A 23125-nucleotide genomic window follows, 5' to 3' on the forward strand; every position below is an offset into this window, starting at 1 on the left:
GTTAAACGCATGTTTTTTTTTTCTTTTTTCTAATATCACTAGGTCAATAGCAATGAGCTTACGAATGGTGTAATTAATGCTGCCTTCATGCTTCTCTTCAAAGATGCCATCAGACTCTTTGCAGCATATAATGAAGGAATTATTAACCTGCTGGGTAAATATTTCTGTTCTGCAGTATTGCAGTACTTGTTTCAGTAAGCTGTTTGTACTGTAATTTCAGGAAAAAAAGACTGTACTTGTGTCTTAAGAGCACCAAAACACTGAACATAAATAAAATAACATTTTAGTCTTCATTTTTCAAGGCTTTTTACCACCAAGTATCCTTAAAGGTCCAGAGAAATGAGCAATTTCCTTTTGTGTTTTTTTTTGTTTTTTAAAGCATGGAAACATTGTTTCAGATTGTCCCATAGAACTATGGTGCAGAATCAGATGGCAGAATTGACACTTGTTTACACTGCAGTCTTAAAGAGTTTTTACTTTTCTTGTAATTAAGCCTTTTGGTTCTAACTTTTATAGTCTGTGCATTCCTACAGTGAATTTCCCAGTAATAATGCCAACATACAGTATTAATAAACTATAGTAGTTCTCGGTCTTTCCTTTTTAGATCTTGGAAGGAAGAGTGAATGTCCCTTGTTAGAGTTGCCACTAAACAGCCTGCAACTATGTGCAGAGAGTGGTAGTTAAGCCACATTAGTCTAAAGTTAGGCAGATGGTGGAATTGGATCTTAAGAGTGTCTATCTGATGTCAACTGTTGCTTACAAAAGTTCACGCATCTCTGATTCTGTCTGTGGTGCACCTCTACTTTGCCTTCAACTTAACAGTCCCACTTATGACCAGGTGTTTCAGGGTAGCTGTATAGTTTTGACCTTCATGTTCCCCTCATACACTTATCTGAAAAGTGAATTATTAAACATCTTAGGCTGCATCTCTCCAGCAATCGAGTTGTTTTTTAAACTTCATTAATTTGTACAGGATGAAAGAATGTACAAACATTGACTGAGATTTGACTGACTGACTTGTTTTCCATCCCTGATTGAAGCAAGGCTCTTTCATAGCAACTTCCACAATGAACAAGACAGGAGAAACAAGGCTTTGGATACTTTTCTGCATTAAGTCACAGCTGTTACTTGTATACATTTGAAATGGAAAGCATGTACTGTGTGCTTAATGTCTTATGTGATTTTGAGTATTTTTCCCTTTTTACAGAGAAATACTTCGACATGAAAAAGAACCAGTGTAAAGAAGGTCTTGACATTTATAAGAAGTTTCTTACTAGAATGACAAGGATTTCAGAGTTCCTCAAAGTCGCAGAGGTAACCCTTGCCATCATGGTTTTATGGCAGAAGTGCCAGCTCTTAAAGTAAAAGATGTGTCCATTTAATATCATGTAGAGTACATTGTAATCTTCAAGAGACAGATAGGTTATGTCAGTTCCATTAGTTGATTTCTTTCCAGCTGTGTGCGCTGCATGTCAGTAGTGCTCAAATTCCATAGACTACTTTTGAGAGATGAGACTCCCTGATATCTCAGTCTTGAACTTCCTGGCTTTTTCTCAAAACCTTTTCTTGTGGACCTTAATGAAAGGGCTTAACCAAACCACTGTTAAACCCTGAGAGAACTTTTATTCCAACTTCATTACAACTGCATGTACATTTTAATAAACAAGTGGTTTCAGTTTTTATACAACCAAATTTAATCTCATTACAGGCCGAACCACAATTACACATGGCTTTGGCTTTTCTTGTATCATTTCACTTTAACATGATTTCTCTTTGAGCATTGAAGTCTATAAGCAATCAGAAGGATGGTTCTGAAGCTCACTGTATTTATTTTATTGCAGCAAGTTGGAATTGACAGAGGAGACATTCCAGATCTTTCTCAGGTAGATAAAGTGTGCATGTGTCAATGCATGGCATGTTGGCTTCTAGATCGCATAATCAGAAAAACTTGGTGTTTTTTGTCTTTCATTTATGCTTTTTTGCATAAGTTGTCTGTTCATGATTAAGTTTAATTCTAATTCCTAGGAAGGCAGAGAGGCACCTTTTTTATAGACTGGTGTTCTCCAATGCTGGGGATACTAATACATGAGAAATTAAGTTGTTTACTGTTGACTTATTTTGTACATCAGTTCTGCTTTTAGGTTAAGGATTCTGTTAAACTCGATTTTGTTTTCTGCTTTCAAGAGAACGCAAGTCAAACAATTTAAATATTCAAGTTTTAAACACAATCCTTAGCTTTTAAAAGCATGATAAACTGATCTGACTGTGTGGAGTTGGCGAATGGAGCAGTTGCAAATACTTTAAAATTTAGCAATGTGGCTGTTTTCTAGCAGAAGGCTTCAGAATGTTAGTTAAGTCTTTACGATGACTTGCAGAGGATACGCATGCTTCAGATTTGGTCCAACTTCCTGTTTTTTAGTGTCCTTTGGAATGTGGCTACTCACTTAACTCTTTCTTTGTGCCTTTTCTTACTGTTCACTTTTTTCACATTTTCAGTCAGTAGTTTTTGATAATGAAACCATCATGACCAATGACACTGCCAAAGGAGGGTGGTGAATACTATGTTGCCTGATGCTTTAAATGCTTTGCTCAATGATTTCTCTACTGAAAGTGAAATTTTAGCATTACTTGATGGGGTTTGTTATTTGTTTGGTGTTTTTTAGACACTTCTTTCCCTCCAATTATACTTTCCAGCACTGGGGGGATAAGGTATTAGCTGCTTCTTTCAGCTCTTGTCTGTTTTTGTTTTGGATTTTTTGCATCTATTCCTTCACTGCTCTTTTGCAGGCCCCAAGCAGTCTCCTTGATGCTTTGGAACAACATTTAGCCTCTTTGGAAGGGAAGAAAATCAAAGACTCCACAGCTGCAAGCAGGTATGTATATTATTACTGTCACACAACAGACGGATGGGTTACTTTAGAATCCCTTTCTTCTAAATGATACCATAAACATGATGTTGCTGCCACAGTACAGAAACAAGCACTCTGCATGTTGCGAGTGGCTTTTATAACTTATGTTGGAAAAGTGTCTTTACTTTACATGTAATGACAGAACTTAAGTGAATGCTGTAGAACTCATGGTGCTTATTGCTTGGAAAGGTGCCCATATCTAGGTTGCGCTATTAGATATTAAAATGTACTCAACATGCAGGCATGCCTTTAAGACTTTAATATCTGTGGCTGTTCACTGTTTAAACACTTAATGAAATATGGTTCTTTTTCTGGATATAAAATTATGAGCAGGTCATGTAAAACCTATGATAAATGCCACAGTACTGAGAGGAGAGCTCCTAACTTAAATTAAACATTAAACTATTTTCCCTCATACTGCATGCCCTTTTTTTATTTTTTTTGGAAGGCAGGGACAGCGTATAATCTCCAGCTCTCTCACTCTCTCTCTTTCCTGCATAGCCAGGAAGTACAGTATTAACCCTTTTGCAGCTGAATTGTTGGTAGCTCTTGGCCACTCAAACAAAAGCTGAAACTAGCTGCTGACAACTGAAATTCTAGATCTATCCATGAAGTCCAAAGAGCTTAAAAATAGCATGCAGGGTAGTGGAATAGTTACTCCTGGTCTCTTCTAACAGACAGACATTGCTGAAGAAAGGATAGTTTGATTAGTGGAACATCAAGACTGTGTTTAAAAAGGTGAGAAGGTTAACACCCATGGAGTGAAAATTGAACTGCAAAGAGAGAGATTATAATGAGCCATGAAGTCAACTGGCTCCCTCAAAACTGCCTGAATAGAAATGCCACTGCTGCTGCCACATAGTTGGTTTTTAAACTTTGGGTGGAGCAGAAAGCAAAACGGGGTGCAACTGCATCCTGTTCGTGCTGGGTTCTACCCCTGCCTTGTGGCTACTGGAGGGAATAGAATTAAAAGCAGCAGCAGCTATCTTACCTCATTTCTCTGCTGCCTATCCTGGGCAGAAAATCAGCTGCCCCACTCAAACTCACCCTGATGTTCAAAGGCTAATTTTTTTGTGGGGAAAAAGTGTGGTATAAAATACAGAATGTAATATGTTTAGTCTTTTATATATGTTACTTGAAAATATCACTTTCTTTGCATTATTTCTCAACTTGTCATCAAACTTAAAAAACAAAAACAAAATAAAATGATAGATATACCAAGGCATATGTGGGGAAGGTTGGGATTCTCTATTCAGTCAGACCAGTCTCCAGCAATCACAGAAGTGAGTCTGGTTAAGTGGGGGAAAGCATTTCTGTGCTCAGCCTGACCTTCCCATTCAGCAAGGAGACAGCTATAGGGCAAACCAGGGAGATCACATTGCCCCTAGGATTGCATCATAAAGGGTGAGACAAGGGGCAATGTGTTTCACCCAATAAAGTAGATCAATTGTGCTGGAACACAGTTGATTCTCTTTACTAGGGAAGTGTCTGTTTCTAGCCAAAGACTCATTTTAATATCTGGTTTATGTTAAAATTTTGAATTTCATTCAAAGTGTACTTGCTTACAAATAGTACCTAAGGTATTAAAACTTTCGTATGCATGTACAAAATGTGCACATCAGATCTTTGAAAATTCAGTTTACAGTTTAGCAGAGAAACAGAACAAAACTACAAGGATAAACTCATGTGAAATTACTTCAGATCACTTTTGCACCCAAATTCTTATCTAACAACTCTTCCTACTATTGTTGGTTCAATAAAAGATATCACCAAAAACCATTTACAGAACAGTTTACAAGAGTCAGCAACAAGTATGTTGTTGGCTTAAAAATGCACATTCTGTAAATGATCTGAGAAGCAAGCAAAGCATTTTCTAATCATGTGTTCCCATCCCATGTTGTGCATGAACAGCCAGTTTTTCCCTCCCTCTGTCCAATTACTCTAGGGCTACTACCCTTTCCAATGCAGTCTCTTCCCTTGCAAGTACTGGCCTGTCTCTCACTAAAGTAGATGAAAGGGAAAAACAAGCTGCATTAGAGGAAGAACAGGCTCGTTTAAAAGCTTTAAAGGTAAGCATGTCGTCTTATCCAGTAGTAAGGTTGGTTTTTGTTTTTGTTTTATTTAACTGTAATGTTTCTCAAATTTCAAGATGATCCTGAATATAAGACCTTTCACCCCCAATAATTAGGTTCTATATATGGAAAATGTATTGACTGGCTATAATTTTTTTTCATGTAAAGAACCTAATTACTGGTGGGCCATCTTTAATTTATACCCCCATCACTGGAGGGGGGCAGAGCAGTAGGGGCTATAGGTGCTGTGGGGGAGGTCAAGCAGCTTGCTCTCTGCCACCTCTGCCTTTCCTGTGAGTGCTGCTGCTACAGGTCAAGTTTTTAGTGCCCTGAGCTGCAGTGTGCTCATAGCCTGTTGACACAGAGGAAAGGCAAGTGGGGAGGGAGAGAGGCAGGTGGAGGATCAGTGGAGACTGGGGGGTAGAGGCTACAGGGAGATGGCAGGATTCAGGGGTAGGGCAGGCAGCAGCTATGACACTAAATCTGTGCAGGGGTGGAGGTGGAGCTGTAGCAGCTGCTGCCCCCATTTCCTGATACTTAATTTTTAAGCCAAGGGACCCTCCCTCTACCGTGTTAAATGAGAGGGGAAAGCTTCATTTTGGAATCAAATAAATATGGTACTTAATATCTGCATCTTCTTAAATTGTTAGCATCCTCAAATGATGTATAGCATTTTACTTGCTAGCTAGTATTACATTTTCAGGAGCTGTAGGGATTACATAGTATTCTTTTTGTATATTGGTTTATCAGTTAACTTGTGTTTCAAAGATATGGAACATACTCTTATTCTTTATAGATGTTTATCTTGTGTATATATGCAAACAATTTGTGTAAAAAAAAAAAAAAAAAAAAATGCCCTGATGTTGTATGGAGTGAGTAAAAATTCTCTAGACAGGTTTTTTGGGGTTTTTTATTTATGTACCTCTGTGCCCTATAAACAAATCTTGTTTCTGGATTTCTTATGCCAGCTCAATTTTCCAACAGGAACAGCGTCTAAAAGAACTTGCAAAGAAACCTCATACCTCTTTAACAACAGCAGCTTCTCCTGTGTCAACTGCAGCAGGAAGCTTAATGACTGCACCAGCCACTGATATTTTTTCTACCCCCAGTTCTTCAAACAGGTATGCTTCTAGAGTAACTCTGCTTACGAGCCAACTCCAGCTGGGGTCATCCAACTGCTCCAATTGCATGTTGAAAGAGAGAATTTTAGCTAGAGTGCATCAATCGCACCTAAGTATATGTAGAATGATTCCTCCCTTTCCAGATTAGTGTTTGATGCAAAAAAAATGCTGCTGACAATCTTTGCAACTGGCTTTATTAATATAGGAGCTGGTTTTGTACTCAGTACTGCAAAATGTCCTGTCCCAAAGAGCCTTGCCAAATAGGTTAGAAAGATCCTATAATTCATATTGGAGGCTGCCAAGGATGGTGCTTACCTTTTTAATGTTCCACTTGTCCACACTTTTTTTTTTTTAAGTGTACACAACATGCTATTGCTATAGCATGCTGTTTTTCCTATGTGACCTTTCTAGACTTCAAGTTGAAATGCAGGTGGGTGCCTGGTGTATTTAATACGGAAGAATTCCTGATAGTGCAACTCTGCATTCTGGATTACTGAGAGCATGCTAATCTTGGCCTTGCATACCCTCATTTCTGCTTAGTTCTGAACTTCATTTGCACAGAAATCAAATGAATAGTGCCATATTGTGGAGCACTATGAAGTGGAAAGTAGGGAATAGTCGTCCAAAAGCTTTTTCATTTTGGACTTGAATCCAATAAACTGTCCTTGTGGAGCTCACATAGGAACTTGTATACTTCCTTTCCAGTATTTACTGTCCTTCAAAAATGGTCTGCCTTGTGATGCACTTGTTTCCTAGTAGATAACAATGTATAGGATACTATTTATGGGACACCAGCAATATAGCAAATGCATATATCAAACACTACATTTGGTGTTGCAGAAAACAACAGTTGAAGTTTATCACCAACTGTAAGGGTTGTAGGTAGAAATGTAAACGTGTGGCACTTCTGTAGCTTGCTAAAGACAAGGCATTTTTAGAATAACTAGATGTAGTTGTATTGTATGGATACCCAAATATTTGCATGCTCATTCAGTTATCTGAAACCCAGAAATTTCACAAAGCTATTTGAGCAGTCAGAAATGCTATGCTTGGAAAAGACAAATGCAGCTGAAAAGCTGATAAATGATGTAATCTCTTTTGGCTTGTATTTAATTTTTAAAATATAGATAATAGAATGATTCTGTAGAGTCTTTCCTTTGTCCATTGCAGAGAGAGAGTACACACAAAGAAATAGTTCCTGAGTTAAGTCTTGCTCGTTTTCTCATCTCCTTCTTGGTGTGTGTTTTTTTTTTTTTTTTTTCTTTTGATGGTTTTTCCTGGTCAACAGGGAGCAGTAGGCTGATGAGAGATCCCAAAAAAGTCTGTAATTGATATCTCTGCTTAATGGCCAGATAAATCTGCACTCCTATGCATGGATAGGTTAATGGAGATCACTGGAAGCTGAATATTTTAGGGATTCTAAGTTTAGGGTTTTGTTTGTAACCACTATTCTTACCAAACTACAAAACCTGCTGATGCACTACGTTTCAGTATGCATTAAAAGTTATACAGGGAAGGACCTTTTAACAGTCCTGCAAGCTGAACAGTGACTGTGATAGACCAGTTCAATTCACAGGAAATTAACTTTTTTTTTTAGTGTTAATACCATATGTATAAGTTGTTATTTTTTTTAATCTGGAAAGTGAACCTTTTTGCTTATAACTGGATGGAAAAAACCCACAAATGTGTATGTAGCACAAAACTATTTGCATACAGCACATTTAAGTGATTTTATTCTTTGTTCAGAGTTTCAAGTTATTCTGTTCCCCTGTATTTCTTAATAATGTTTTAAAGGAATAAATAATATTTGTTACATAATTGCAGAACAAAATACACCCACATACCTCAGTGTGCCCTTAAAGTCCTGGAGAGATGCAGTGCTTTGTTTTGCAAAGGTCTAAACGTAAAATCTGTTCTGCTCTGTTGAAGGCATTTACTTGTCTTTTAAAGACAGCTTCTGTGATGAGTTCCTTTCCTCCATTTTCTATCAGATTATTCAAAGGCTTTTCTTCCCTCAGTGGGTTGCTGCTTGGCCTTCATTTCTGTCTTTTTTAATTAATAGTTTAGATGGCTTTTTAGGCAGTAACACTACTGATGCTAGTAACTTCTGGGCAGCGTATTTACTGAAACTTTTTTAAAGTTCCTTAATGAGTGCTAGATCCCTGATCCAGATTCTCAGCTGTGCCCCAGGAAGTTCAGGTCTATGGTGGGGGTGGACTTCAGAGCTGTCTGTAGCTTCTAATTGAGGAGCTGTAATCAATGATGTACAGGTATACCATGTCTACAACTTAATATTAGGATCTGAAGAGGGTGGAAGAATGGTTGGTCAGACCCACCAGGTTTGTCTGCTTTGGAGTGGCCCAATGGCGGGGGGAGGGCAGGGGTGGCATGGCAGAGTAGCTTAGTGTAGCCATCCAGAGGCTATTCCCCACAGAATTTTTAACTTTTAGTGAGCTTTTGTTCAAAATGTCTAATCCATGTCCCTGTTGAATGAATCCGTTTGTAGTAGTTGACAGTATCTATAATAACGTTGCCTTTGCCTTTTGTATCAAACTATTTAATATAGTTCAAACCATTGTCCTAATTTTGTCTCTGTAGCACATCAAAGCTGCCAAATGATCTGCTTGACATGCAGCCAACTTTTCATCCGCCTGTACATCCTGTATCCACTGTGCCACAAGTAGGAGGTACATGGGGAGGTAAGAATTCTAAACTGGCTCAAGATTCTAGGCTGTGTAGCTGCACTCCCAGGAGTGGCATACTCCACAGCCTAGTCTGACTTTTTTTTTTTTTTTCATTAATAAAATGGACGAACTTGTTGGAATGCTTTTAAAATAAACTCAGCAAGGAGCAGTGTAAGTGGCATGTGAAAGGGAAGGAAAAAAAATGCAAGTAGAAATTAGAGTGCAGAACAGAAAAGGATTTGGTTGGGCGATGGGTTATAAAGGACTTTGAGATGAAAGAGCAGTGACTAAAGATTTCTTCCATCTCTTGTGGGGGAAACAGCTTTACAAAGATTTTCTTAGTGCCAGATATTCAAATAATAAGACATTATATTTTAAATTTAAGCACAAACTTTTTAAAACTGGCATATTTGAAATGGTGTGGAGGAGACTGGTTAAAGCCTTTGGCAAAACAATTCCAAGAAAAGTTTGAGACTAGAAGGTGAAACACAGTGAAAAGTAAGCAGTATGGCCTATAAACAGATGAAGAAAGCTATAAGAAAAGGAAGCAGAATTGGTGAAGATAAATAGCAAAGGAATAGCTATAAGCGGCGAAGAACTCTGGTTGAATTTAAACTAAGCTTTGACTCGCTTCCAGAGTATTCAGACTCCAGCCGTTCTCCACCCTGCTGAATACAGTTCATTTCTTTTTTTCTTTTCTCTACCAGCTGTTTAAGCTTTTTAAAATTTTTTGCTGATAATGAAAGATCTAGTAGCTGTGATGTGGATGTCAGTGAACATGCACTAATAGAAAACACACTTATGATTTCCTTATGCTTAACTATAGTTCTTTGTGTAGACACGCAGGATTTAGTGAGCTAGTCAGTCAGCTAACTGTGACAACATGCACACTTCCAAATTTTTCTAAACACCAAAAAGTCTATTAAACCTGCATATTCTATCCACATGTGAACCTTCAGGATAAAATTGCCCCTTGAACCAAAAGAATTTAGAGACTTGGGCTTCAGAACATGAGTTAAAATACCTGATTTATGTACTTCTGGATGACTGAAAACAGAAGTATTGTTTTGTGGGTTTTCCTTTAGATACTATCACTGAACCACTTACCTGATATGTTTGGGTTTTTTTGTGAGCTTTAGCTTTTTAGCCAATTTCCATACTAGCAAGAATAAATTTTTTCATAAGAAAATACAAAGTACATTTCCTATTCCTATCAAAATGTGTGTGCATTCTGTATAACTCTGACATGTCACACTTGCCTGTAAGGAAGTGCCTTACAATTTCAGGTGATTTCCTGGAAATATTTACTATAGAACAGGCATGCATTTTGGGAGGCTTTTTTTCACAGGGGCTTCTGAAAGTGTGCCAGCTTCCTCAGTGCTTCACCAACTTTTGATGTGATATAGGTTATAAAATGCAATTTTAAATTGCCTTTCATTTCCTTGTGTAAACTTTACTGAAGAAAGCATCTTTCTTGGAAAGAACTGATGTGGACAGCTTATCAGCCTGCACATGCAAAAATCCTGTGAACAGAATATTTTAGGTCAGAAGAAAAAATGAGGAGAAATGTATTGGTTCCTCTGCTTTGTTTCTCTAGAGCTTCAAAGATTTTTCTAATGATAGACTAGTCCATGTAAAAGAGGCCTATTTGCTCACTATAGCATATCTCTAGATTCAGCTTAGTTTTCTGTCCTTAAATTTAGTCATTATAAAGTCCCTTCATAAATTGGCTTCATCTGTTTGCTTATTGTCCTCACCTTTCTCAGTGTCATAGATTTGTCAATAACTATAAAGGTTTCAGGTTTGGATGCCAAAGTTTTTAGATCGTGATTCTAAAATTCTTCATATTCATCTTGTATATTTGCATAACCTTTCATTCAAAGAGCTAAGTGATATCACAAACATTAACTCTTACAGCACCCTTGTGAAGTAGGTAAGAAGTATTTTCCCCATTTTACAGATGGGAAAACTGAGCAGTAAAGTGACTTGCCTGAGGTCATACCGCAAGTCAGTGGCAGAGCCAAGAATGGAACCTGGACTATTTCCAGTCATGTGCTCTAACCACTGCACAGCATCCCTACCTTAGGTAAATTTCTGATGTAGTAATGTTTGTACTTCGTGTATATGGTAACCTAAAGGGTATGTATGGCAGTACAGGGGTAACTGACAGAGTAAAATTGGACTTAAGGCGGGACTTAGAAACTCCTAAATCAGTTAGGCTTATAAGCCGTTACCAGAAAGTTCATCTAGAACATACAGATGGATGTATTGGTACCAGGGCATGAATACTTTTAACACTACCTCTAGGCATTTTGCTAGATTGCTTAAAGCAAAGGAGGCTAGATCTTAAATCAAAAGTGAGGAGAGTAAATCAGTTCAAAGCATGCGGTAGCATACAATACTTCTAGTAATGCAGTTTCTCTGAAAAGACTGAGTCTGTCCTTGCAATTACAGCAGTATTAGTGCAGTTCCTTTTATAAAGTGAGAAGTTGGGTTGAAAAACTAAAATGTCTGTTTTAAATATTTTTTTTAACCCAATAAGCTGCCAATCTCCATCTTCACTCTCCATACTCCTTTTGAGATGAGAGTGAACTGTGAATGTTCCAGTGTAGAATTTGGCTTTAAGGGCTAGTTGCAGTTGTGAAGGGGATTCTTCTTTGATGCTTCTAAAGTAAATTGGCTGCAGCTAAAATAAATTAGCTGAATTAGATAAACTGCAGCTAATTCATTTTCAAGCTTTTGGAAGCTGCTTGTATTGGAAACAGCACAATAAGGAAGTATAGGGTGGCACCTTGAAGACTAATTCAGAAGCATAAACTTTTCTAGGCAACAGCTTACCTAAGTGACAGTACTTCACCAGAAACACTTATGAAAGTGTATGCCTCTGAATAAGGTACTCTAACGTGCCAGCCTGTTATACCTTCTGCTTGACTTCAGTGTTTACATGGCTAACTAAGACAGCAAGTCAGTCAAACATTTGAACAAACCAGTGATGCTTCAAGCGGGATGGAGTGGGTAGAATCTTAACTGAAAAAATATATTTTTAGATAGGAGTGTTTAAAAAGAGCAGTCAAGAGGGATATGAAGAACTTCACTGGTATCTTGACAGTGTTGCCCAGAACTTGTGGGATAACATTAATGCAATCTGGGAGCATTCTGGAAAGCATTCTGGGAACAGATGGTATTAAGTGTTAATTATCCTACTTGGTCCATTTTATAGAATAATAGAAACTACTATGGATCATAACTTCAAAGCAATACAAAATAAAACTAATCAACACTTCCTTCAGTGCAGTTTTAGGTCCTTTTATCTAAATTAAACAGCATGCACACCGCTCAGATAGCAACAATTATTTGAAACACCACAAAGGACTCCCCTTGCTATGTTAGATTGGGGCATATTGTTTGCTAAATTAATTTATGCACATTAGAAGTCAAAATGCAAAAGTGTGTAAACATTTTCCATGAACTTGGAGTTAATCATAGGCTATCCTAAATGTACCTATTTTTTCTGTTCATTACAAGGGAAGGAAATGCAGTCAGAAGGTGACTACCACAAGAACTGAGGAAGGGCAAGATAGCAAAAGAAAAAATCTATTTTACACTATCTTCATTTTGTCAGAGCACAGATTTTCCTGCCGCAACACCCATCACAGACATTCCTATGCTAACATTTTTTGCAGTTCTTGAATTGCAGAGTTTAAGGAATACACTAGTATTTGAGACTTCAGTGTTAACACAAAATGTAGGTAAAGCTTAAGAACACAAGATTCCTACTACCCTTTCAAAATCAGCTTATGGCACTATTTTAATATTTTTATCCTGTATTAAAGGCTATGTCAGCCATCTCAAGCTATTTCTACTCATTCTAGCAATTGAGCCATACTTAACGTGAGAGAAAAGCATGCCTGCTTTTTTGTGTAATAATTTTAAATTTGAAACCAAATTCTGTGTGGCTTCTAAATGCCTTCAAAGAATACTTTATAGGCATGAAATTCTACTTTGCTCAGGGCTAACATGAGAGGGAAAGCTAGTGCCTTAACGTAAAATTTAAGTAGTATTTACAGAAAACTCTAAATTTTTTTAGAGGTCAAATTCATGCTCAATACTTAATTGTTTGTAAATTTAATTTGATTTGCCTATACTTCTGGTCTTGGATTTGATTTGCAGTCCCCATGGAAGAAATCAGCCTGCATGTCCTTCAGCAAGACTTGTGAAAGCCCCAGAATTTGGGCAGGAAAGGGAGGGAGAGAGGGGGGCACAGACCATACACATTTTTACAGTTTTCATTTAGGCACTCGTGTATATCTACATTGCTTAAAATAGTAACCAGAAAGTCTAGGCACTAGGACAATACAGACAGTAATATAGGGCAACTTCCACTGATTTGGATTTGTATAATAGTATCAAGGACTATAATTCAAGAGCAGGGTGCTCTACAGAAGTAGTCATGCTGACAGCTCATGATTCACACATCAGACATGATACAGAGGAACAAAGCAAATATTGATCATGTTTAAAAAGGTGGGGGGTAATGAAGTACTTTGGGATCTGTGGATGAAAATAACCACATTATCCATATACTTGCCTGTTGCTTTAAACATTTTTTTAGAAAAAAGTTACATGTAGTCTGTTCGTAAAAGGAGTTTTTCCAAAGATTACAAGTAGTTTGTCAAGCCTGAGTTCGTGGGCTTGGGCTCTCTGAGTTATTGGCTCAGGTGTTTCCAGAACTTTTTGCTGAGAACTGTACTTCCTGGGCCCTATTTGAGACTTCCATATCTTTTTTAATTCTTGTAATTAAATAATGTGAACTCTTTACCACTCCTGTTTTTAAACTCACTTATTACTAAATCAATTCTACTTTCTTATTTCTCTATTGCTTTCTGGGATTGCACAGATCCTTTCTCTGCTACTATTGATGCTGTTGATGATGCCATTCCCAGCCTAAATCCTTTCCTCACAAAAACTAATGATGCTATTCATCTCTCTGTTGTATCTTCTGACGTACCTACTTTCACAACTAGGACACCCACACATGAAATGTTTGTTGGTAAAGTACTTTTTAACTAACTAGCTCTCTAATTCAGTTTATGAAATATCTTAATTTGTACGAAAGTTGTTTTTTTTTCCTCCCCCTCCCTGGAAAACAACTTTTTTTTATGCAACTTGATATTTTATTTGGCAATTTGATTACATTTGCCCAGTTTATAATAGATAATGCATTGAAGTGGCATGGTGGTTAACCTTTTTTAGATGTCTTTTACAATTGTAGACAGAAGTATGTGGTCAAATGTGCTCATGCTTATTTCAGGTTTCCTTACTCTTGGTCTGAACCAAAAGGCTGAGAAACATATTTCATGAAGTTCCTAGGGGAAATAAGGATGAGGAATAGATGAAAACCATTTCTTTTGCTTTCATTACTTTGTGCGAGGAAGACTATTTTTAATTTTGAATAATTTGGTGGTTGTGTGGCCACTACTTAAGAATCCATTGTTTTAAATAATATCAGCGTTAGTGTAGCTGACCAGAAGCTACATGTGTTGTGTTGTGGTGGTGATAAACTCTTCTTCACTAACACACAGCTCTTGGGTAGTTTTATAATGGTCAGCTTCAGACCATTATAAAGAAATAAGTCTCTGGAAACATTATGACTGTTGTAGTAAATCCTAAGTATACAGTAATTGGATTCATTCTCAATGTGAAGAATTAATAGCATTTTTTCATTGTGAAATAAATTAATTACACTTTTTTTGTTTTGTGGGGTTTTTGTCTCTCTTCCTTTGGAAGGTCTTGCTAGACTGGCAGACCCATACTTGTAAGCTTAGACTACACTGGAAACTAATTTTGGGCAGGAAAAGTCTGATAAAATCTATGAGCCTTGGGCTAGGTCAGTCTCATTGTACTTCACTAGTCCTTGAATGTGGTGGCACCTCAGGTTGCAAACCACTGTTGGTGCTGCTTCCGCTTACGTCTGTGTGCTTCTCAACTCGGCCTGAGAAGCAAAAACCAGGGCCTGTTTAAAACCGTAGTTTTTGCTTCCCTGCTGACTTTTTAAAAAAAAAAAGAGTGAGCCATAAGCGGGGCCCCTCCACCCATCAGCAGCAGGGGGTGCATGGGGGAATCTCCAAGATGAAAAGAGCCACAGTGCAGCCCACTTCCATCATGAATCTAGTGGGGCTTTACAGATAGTGTAGCCAGGTTAAAAAAGGGACCGGACAAATTCATGGATGACCTGTTGAACAGAATGGTTGGAAATATTTCCTTTGGCACCACCTAAACTAATAGATGGGGGATGCCAGGAAAGGTGTTGAATCTAGAGATACAGGTTAAGTAAAGCATCAACTTCTGCCGCTGTCTGAGACGGGGTATTGGGTTAGATGGACCATTGGTGTGACCCAGTATGGCACTTATGTTCTTTTATTAGCCACTGGGCTAGATTTTTGTATACTTAAAACAAAATTTATAATTCTTTTTAAAAATGTTAGTGTTATCTATGACTGACTATGGAGTGTGGATTTTAAAATAACTCTTTCTGGTTCTTTAGATCATTTCAATCCATTTACTGAACCAAATCCATTTGTGGCAGCAAATTATGAATCCACTCTTGGCCTATATCATTATACTTCAGGTACAAGGAAAAATGCCTCTAGTTTTACACTCGTTAGTATCTTCCAAGAGTGTAAAATGTGGCATTTGGTTGGGTGTTTTTAAACTTTTTTTATAGTTGTAATTTTGCAAGTCTTTCCCTTTTTATGTTATGTTACCTAGAACATAAGTTTCCCTTTTTAATGTGTTTGATGTACTAGGCTGACTCTTCTGGTTCCATTGTATGATTACAGCATATATAAACTCATTCTTAATTTCAGTTTGGTGCATTTGGTGTGGGAAATAAATAGTATATGCGGGTCCTTTCTGTAACATACTTCCTCTTTTCTCTGCTCTGCTTTTGTGACATGCCTTATCAGATTGTGTTTGTGGTCCTCAAGCTTATCCTAATGCTTCTAATTTCTGCATTGAGCCCTCTGCTGTAGCTGGTGTGTTTGGAGGTGGGTAATGTGATAGCGTCTTACAGAAGACACAGTATGTTATGTGCCTAGCATTAGTAGGCTTGTCAGTTGGATAGAACTGCATTGTTCATGTATGTTGGCTAAAAAACTTGGATTCATACATTGCTGCTTAAGGTAGATGCATCATTGCAGATAGATTAGTTATTTTCTCTTAGACCTTGTTATTTTTAATTTGTATGTTTAAATGAATGCTCAAAATAAACATTAATTTTATAACACAATATTCAAGGGCACTTTTTTCTAATCCGCGGGCCATTGCTACCTGCTACACTAAATAGTTTCCTGTAAAAAAGCAGCTGCAACAGTGCTCTACATGTCTGTCAATATGTATTCTTGACCTATACCCAAACTCTGAGATGAGGAAGGGATTCCAAAGAGGGCCCCCTCCACCCTTTCCTGGCGTTCTTTATTTGTGATGGGTGAATGTACTAGACACTTGTATGAAGTTCCTGATTTTACTGATTAGGGTTGTTGGTTATAGCTGTGTGGGTCTAAGGACATGGGCAGACACTGTTTTTTGGGATGTGATTTCTTTTCCTAGACCAACTAAAAGTTTTTTGCTTTTCTGGGTAGAATAAAACCCTGCATTTTGTGTGTTGGCTTCTGTTCTACCCAGGAAAGTGCACAAACACCAACAGACTCTCTCCCTGTGCCTGAAGAAGGACATTTGTGCCCAAAAGCTTGCAAAGAACAACTTTTTTCCAACTGTTTAATTGGTTTAATAAAAGATATCACATCTATCTAAAGGACCATGTCTGGTTACTAATTGTCTTTACAGCAGTGTAATGTGTTTAGATTTGTACAGTTCCTGAAATGGGCTTTGTCCTATAGATTGTACCCAATCATTGTATCTGGTGCAGATGGTCTAACTCTTAACACAATGTTGCTCAACCTTTTGGCCCCACAGTCGGGATCTCTCACAAGGTTGGCATGTGGAGTTGGGTCTCTGTGCACTGCCCAGGCATGACTATGCTCTGCACACCCAATATAGCAGACAAGGCTATGCTTTCCAGCCTGCTGGGCTCCCCTGGGTTGTGAAAATTGGCAGTAGGGGGACCAGCAATTGACAATGACACTGGGGAGCCCCACAGGCCAGATGACATGGATGGCCCTGTGGGCCAGATTTGGCCCACAAGGCAGGGGTTGAGCACCCCTGGTCTAACAGACTGTTGCTATCAAGTTAGAGAAATATTTTGTATATAGTAGGAGGATTACTGCTTGAGACGTTGAAATGGTGCATTTTGGTGAAATAAGGATTCTTAAAATGAGAAACTAACCTTTTGGATGCATTGAATCAAAATGGCTGTGAATAGATGTCAAAATTAAAGAGAGATTGCAGAGTAGAAGTTTGATACAGTATCCAGAAAATGTATGCAAAATCATTGATTCTTAGACTTTTTTTCTGTTTTTCTAATTTTCCCAATATAATAATTGTGTGCTAAACATTCATTTTAATCCCCAAAGTTGTTTGTGGATTTTTTCCTTCTCCTTGGTGACACACTTTCAGACATTTCTGTAGGAGAGTAGTTCCCTGGATCAGTAACAGGAACTCCAGAGTAAAATTCTAGCCCCCTCCACAACCATAGACAGTCTCAAAGCAAATGAGCCTTAAAGCAGCTGAAAGAGTTTAAAATATGAGAGCTGGTGACTTCTGCAGAAATTAGTCCATGTTCTAAAAAGAAAATAATATGTTCTTAAAGATGAGCTTTCTGCTCTTATACTAGAGTGCTTTTTATAGTTAAGTAATGTACTCTCTTTTCCTAAAGTTAGTGCTGTCCACATTGGTATGAAAAGCAGCGTTGCTAATGTTAGTGGTCAGTTAACCTGTCTAGTTTAAATTACAATTTTATGGTGCCTTTTCACATAAAAGAATTAGTACTTTAGTTACCGACATAAAATGACAACAGTTGCAGTATAGGCATTCTTTATATACAACTCAGTTCAACATCGTGTTCTTTTACATAACGTATTGAGTTGGGTCATAACACTTTTTAAAATGATTATGTAGCAGTTAACAGTACATTAAGCCTTCAAAACATTGTGCTAACATTATCTAATGTGTACAAGATCTAGTACATGAGCAGCAGCATCTCTTCTTTTTTTTTGCTGCTTTGGAGGGGGCTGTTTTTGTGTTTTACATTTGAGCATAAAACGAAGTTGTGTAGCCTGACAAAGCAATGTGGCAAAACTGGTTCTAGCTCCTAATCTGTCCCCTTCTTAGTCACTGGATATACAACTTCTTACAAGGGGTATTAAAAATAATTGAACAGACATCAAACTATTGGTTGCAACTGTCTAATTATTTTCAGCAGTGGTTGCCTTGCATTCATGCATTTAGTGAGACATCCTGTCATGGTGTGGTTTGTTACAATTAAGATGTTTCATAGATTTTCACCTGTTAACTAAAATGGTGTAGGGAGCTTACAGGCAAACAGTTCAAAACATTGTTTTGAAGAAGAGTCTTTGCCAGCCTTTCTGCTTGCGAGAGCCAGGTGGCTACAGCATTGCTTTTGTGCTATTGTGAGCAGGTGTTGGGAAACGGAGCTGCACATAACTACCCTCATTCCCACTGAATTGATTTTGAATCTGAAGATGTAGGACTTGACCTTGTCTCTAGGCATCTTTTTGGATCTGTAGACTCTGGGGACATGGCCTGCCCTTTCTGTAGGAGAAAACAGAAAAATAGTTGGGGGGTAAAAATCACTCCTGGGGTCATTTCCTGTGTTTGTTCCTACTTCAGGGTGTAATCTGGGTTTTCATGAGTTTCTTCATTATTCTGTTCTTCAGGCAATTAGAGGTTGTATAGTAGCTTTTGAATATGCACTTTGGCATACCTCTGTCTTCCATTGGAAACAGTATGGAGTAATTGCTTTAATCTGCTGTTCTGTTCTTTTTTGTTTTCTGTTTAGGGTTCACTCCATCTCCTGTTGCTCAGCCACAGCCATCAGCTGGCCTTAATGTTGACTTTGAGTCTGTATTTGGAAACAAATCTTCTAATGTTATAGTAGATTCTGGTGGTAAGAGGCTTTCATTAATATTTAATGTAAGCAACAAACGTGCTTTAATCAAATGACACCTATGGAAAGTAGGCTTTGCTAATGCAAACAAGTACAGACTATGACCTTATTCCAGCTGGTGAAAGCAGACTGAGTTAAACTTAATAGCAGCATCCTTCACTTAATTTCTTGGGGGATTTTTTGCATTTTTTGTAAGTTAAAAGGCATCTCCCTCTTGGAGTGTTTGTATACAGATTTGTTCTAAAATGGTCATTTCCTTCATTTAGTCCTTGATCCTGCAAATGCATATGCATGTAAGTAATTTTACTCTGAGCTAGATAGGCTTGTTTATGTTGTTGGTTCCACTGAAATCAAATGATCAGAATGCTGTATGGTGACTTAGTATGCTATGAAATAAAGCTGATTTCCCCCCCCCCCCCCGTGTTGTGCTCTTAAAATTAAAAGGCAGTTTTATAAACTAACAAAACCTTAAGTTGTTTACTATTCTGCCCTTTTAAATTTTTTTGTGTTTAATATGGAATCTGCCTTTTTCATGTCATGACTTGTTTTAAGATCAGGATAGCAAACTTGTTAAAGCCAGCATGCACTCATTTTAACAAGAAATGGAATTATTTTTTAAGTATCTTCTGGGCACATGTACACGTGCTGTTTTAATGTGCAGTAGCTAATTCTACTGTGCATTAAAGCCTTGTATCAAGCAGTGCTAATGCACTAATGTACAGTAGAACTAGTCTGTGCATTGTGTCACTAAAGGCATTCACTTTTGCTATGCGCATTAGGGCAGCCTAATGTGCCTTTGTGTGCTGCCTCACAAGAGGCACAGTAGCAAAAGCGCATTAATGAATGTGCAGATACACACTTTCCTTTGGTTCGTTTGAGCACCCAAGAATAAAACTTCTTCTCTGTGAGAGATTTTTTGCATTTGACTTGGTTTTCTTGTGCCCTTTCTTAAAAAGGAAGTTCTCTGAAAATGAAAAGTAGTGTGTTAATCTCCTAAACCAGGCCTTTTCCTGCAGACCTTTGACATCTGGAATTTGCATTGCAGTATGGTTGAGTTTCATGCTCCATTGGGCTTGCAGGATTAGTCCTTAAAGCAGCTGAATTTTACCTGCAAAGATGACCTCTGTTTTGAGGTTGAAGGTTGAAATAGCTTCACTTGTAGTGTAGTTCTGCTATGCTTGATCAGTCTGTCTACTTGCATTGTATTGGACCTCCATTACCTTCCCCCTTTAATGTAAATGCAACTTCATCTTCAATGGAAGTCTCAAATAATATTAATTGTATTTTGTGCTTGTTGTTTTAAGGCTTTGATGAATTAGGTGGACTCCTAAAACCAACAGTGGCCTCTCAAAACCAGTGTCTTCCAGTTGCCAAAGTACCACCTAACAAGTTGGTATCAGATGACCTGGATTCATCTTTAGCCAACCTTGTAGGCAGTATGTATTGGAGATCTAAATTTCTTTTTTTTTTTTTTTTTTTTTAAGAATGAAAACAGATTAAGATGTTTAATAATGGTCTTTTCTTTCTGTGACAGATTTGGGCATTGGAAATGGAACTACTAAAAAGTGAGTGTTTGCCTTTAAACAACTTTGACAAATTTCTTTCTGGAGTTTTAACTTTACTTGCTCCTAATAGTACTTCAGCATGTTAACAGTGGTTTTGAACCTATAATCTCCCCAGCAGGTAAAGGAACAGAGAATGGACTGGCCATGCTCTATGGGATGGAGTCAGTGCCAGATTGATTTACAACATGGGGCAACTTTAATTATCTTTTTAAATCCCCCCAGCTCCTGATGTCTGTCTGCTTTTATTGTGAAGGGATACAAAATTTCATATCTTATTCGCTAGTTCAGCATGTAATTTGTTAATAGGCTAGCACTAATGCTAAAAAGGTGTGTGTGTGGAGAGAGAGAAATGCAAAACTAGCTTGGATTCTGTGGAGCGGTGTTCAGGCTGTCCCAGGATGTGTGCCAAGTCTCTGGATGATTTTGGCTCTGCCTGAGCTAAACTTGACCTGCAAAAACTGAGCTGAGTTGTTATGTTTTAAAGTGTAGGGGAGGTTTGGGTCAAGCTTAAGTAGCTCATTAGCTAAACTAGATCTAAATACAACCCTTAATTAGATCAAGGCTACTTGTGACCACCTGCAGCTGCCTTACTTGTGCAAGTTCTTAAGTGGTGACTTAATGATGCTGAAGATTTTCTCCTGAAAAGCTGACTAATGTTGGTGTCAAACACTGCAGCTCTTACGTTCCTAATGCTTCCTTCTTCATTGTTTATTTAAAGTGATGTAAATTGGACTCAGCCAGGTGAAAAGAAATTAACTGGTGGTTCCAACTGGCAACCCAAAATTGCACCTACAACTGCATGGAATGCCCCAACTTTGGTAAGTAACTGGCCAGTTCTAATGTAGCGAGTCTTGACTAGAAACCGGGGTAGGTGGCTGTCACTCACCCTTGTGGTAGGGATGTAAAAACTGAAGAACTAGTCAGTTTACAGAACTTACTATCCAGCTACCTGTTACCACAAAAGGAGTATGTTTGTTTAGGTCATGTCTGACTCCACATGCTCTAAATTTGCCTTTGAGTTCTTCTGTAATGTGGTTAAATCCTAGTGTAAATATAGAATATTGTTAGGCCAGAAATGGCTTAAATAACACTGTGTGCAAGTCAGAAGTGGTGGTTGGGGGTTGTAGTGTTTGGAGCTACACTTGGGCCTGGTAAAGCTATAATGTCTAACACTTAGCCTGTTTTGGGAGATGCAGCAGGAAGTACTTCATCCTACACTCCTTGAAGATATGGGCAATGGTGATGGTTCCCTTTAAAAATAGATGTAGCTAATACTGTTGCATCCTGATGTGTAATTTGCTTTTAGTGTTTGTGACCAACCAATCTAATTCTGACTAAAAGTAACTTGTGCTACAGATGGTGTAACATGGGGTCTGTCCTCCCAGCCCTTAATGTTGAGAGGGGCAGGGAGAAGAATGTATTTGAACACTTCTAGTAATGTTAATTGGACCCAAGTTTTTTTTAAATCATTCCCCTCTCTTATCACAAACTTGCAAGATTGCATAAACGTAACAATTTTTAAAAAAATTTGTACGGTCCAAAAGTGTGCCTGTGAATCAGCAGTATAATGCAATATTTTATAACTGATTAGAGAAGCACTGTCTCTCTCCAGGTGTGCTAGCTGCTGCTGTGTTGGGTGGCGGCTATTAACTCCAGTCCCTAATGTGTTTGATGCTAGTTAATTGTTAGCAAAATAACCACTGTCTTTGTACATCTGCTTGTAACATATTAGACTTCAAAATTTACTGCTTGTTTTAAAGACACTGTCAAGGGCTTTTTATGTGAAAGCTTTCCCTTTTTAAAAAAACAAACCCTAAAAGACTAAATTGTATTATTCGCATCACATTCCTTCTGCCTTGGTTCACTGATTTTTTTTTTGTTGTAGGATTTTCTGTGTGCAGTGCTGCTGCCTGCCTAACTTTTTTTAAGAAGAAAAGACCTGTTTTTTGGAAAACAAAAATAACTGGCTTTGTAAACATGCAAAGCAATCAGCCTTGACAGTGTCCCATAACAGATGTTGCCTCACTAAATGATTTGGATTACAAGAATATGTATTTTAGAATAGATATCTAAGTGTAGTTGTGAACTAAAATGCTGTCTGTGTATATTGTGTTGTTAGTACTCGTTTCTAATCCAGTGTTATTGCATTATGTAATTGTTCTCCCTGGGAAATACAGAATGGCATGCATTTTCCACAATACGTAAGTGAAAAAACCCCACAGCCTTTTTGCTATCAACTGGCATGCTGATATTAACCACTGCTGTAGCAGAATCTCATAACCTTCCTGCTATTGCATACGTCTCATGTTTAAGACCTTTGGTGTGCTGAGAATTTGAGCTTTTCCTAGCACATACAAATCTTGTGGGTATTCTGCAGGCTCTTGACTCGAATGATGGCATGGGAATTACCAAGATTTTTTTTTTCTTGCTTTAATATTGTACCATCTGCTGCCAGAGCTGGGGTGTTTGTGCTGCCTCGAATGCACTTGATGAATTTTGAATGAAGATGAGATGTTTGTGTTTGAGTAACTGCATGAAATCTCACAGGCTTCTGTTATACTTGGCACTTTATCTACATTGATTTGTAGATCTTGCTTTCTAAGTAGGGAGAGACCAATATGTCATTAATGCTCAACTAAAGGGAGAAAATTCCAGTTTATAAGGGGCAAGCTGTAACCTGTGTGTGTTGC

At 37.9% G+C, this 23125-nt stretch overlaps 1 protein-coding gene across 5 annotated transcripts in view; it reads left to right on the plus strand.

The window, feature by feature from the left end:
- PICALM (phosphatidylinositol binding clathrin assembly protein) overlaps nucleotides 1–23125 on the plus strand; it is a 90518-nt gene that overhangs the window by 47485 nt on the left and 19908 nt on the right. For 2 of the 5 annotated variants that reach the window (XM_090030620.1, XM_090030622.1), the window contains exons 6-17: nucleotides 43–154; nucleotides 1208–1314; nucleotides 1842–1883; nucleotides 2788–2873; nucleotides 4855–4978; nucleotides 5966–6102; nucleotides 8701–8801; nucleotides 18763–18870; nucleotides 20175–20306; nucleotides 20405–20435; nucleotides 21154–21253; nucleotides 22613–22636. In XM_090030620.1, coding sequence (XP_089886746.1) covers nucleotides 43–154; nucleotides 1208–1314; nucleotides 1842–1883; nucleotides 2788–2873; nucleotides 4855–4978; nucleotides 5966–6102; nucleotides 8701–8801; nucleotides 18763–18870; nucleotides 20175–20306; nucleotides 20405–20435; nucleotides 21154–21253; nucleotides 22613–22636 — 1104 coding nt within the window. Of the gene's footprint in view, nucleotides 1–42; nucleotides 155–1207; nucleotides 1315–1841; nucleotides 1884–2787; nucleotides 2874–4854; nucleotides 4979–5965; nucleotides 6103–8700; nucleotides 8802–13683; nucleotides 13837–15330; nucleotides 15415–15751; nucleotides 15833–18762; nucleotides 18871–20174; nucleotides 20307–20404; nucleotides 20436–21153; nucleotides 21254–22612; nucleotides 22637–23125 lie in introns of all 5 variants that reach the window. The other 3 variants (XM_090030624.1, XM_090030621.1, XM_090030623.1) reach the window with 3 other exon arrangements.

This window comes from Crocodylus siamensis, chromosome 1 (assembly GCF_052110815.1).
Source record: "Crocodylus siamensis isolate JL-2025a chromosome 1, ASM5211081v1, whole genome shotgun sequence".
NCBI classification, from domain to species: Eukaryota; Metazoa; Chordata; order Crocodylia; family Crocodylidae; genus Crocodylus; species Crocodylus siamensis.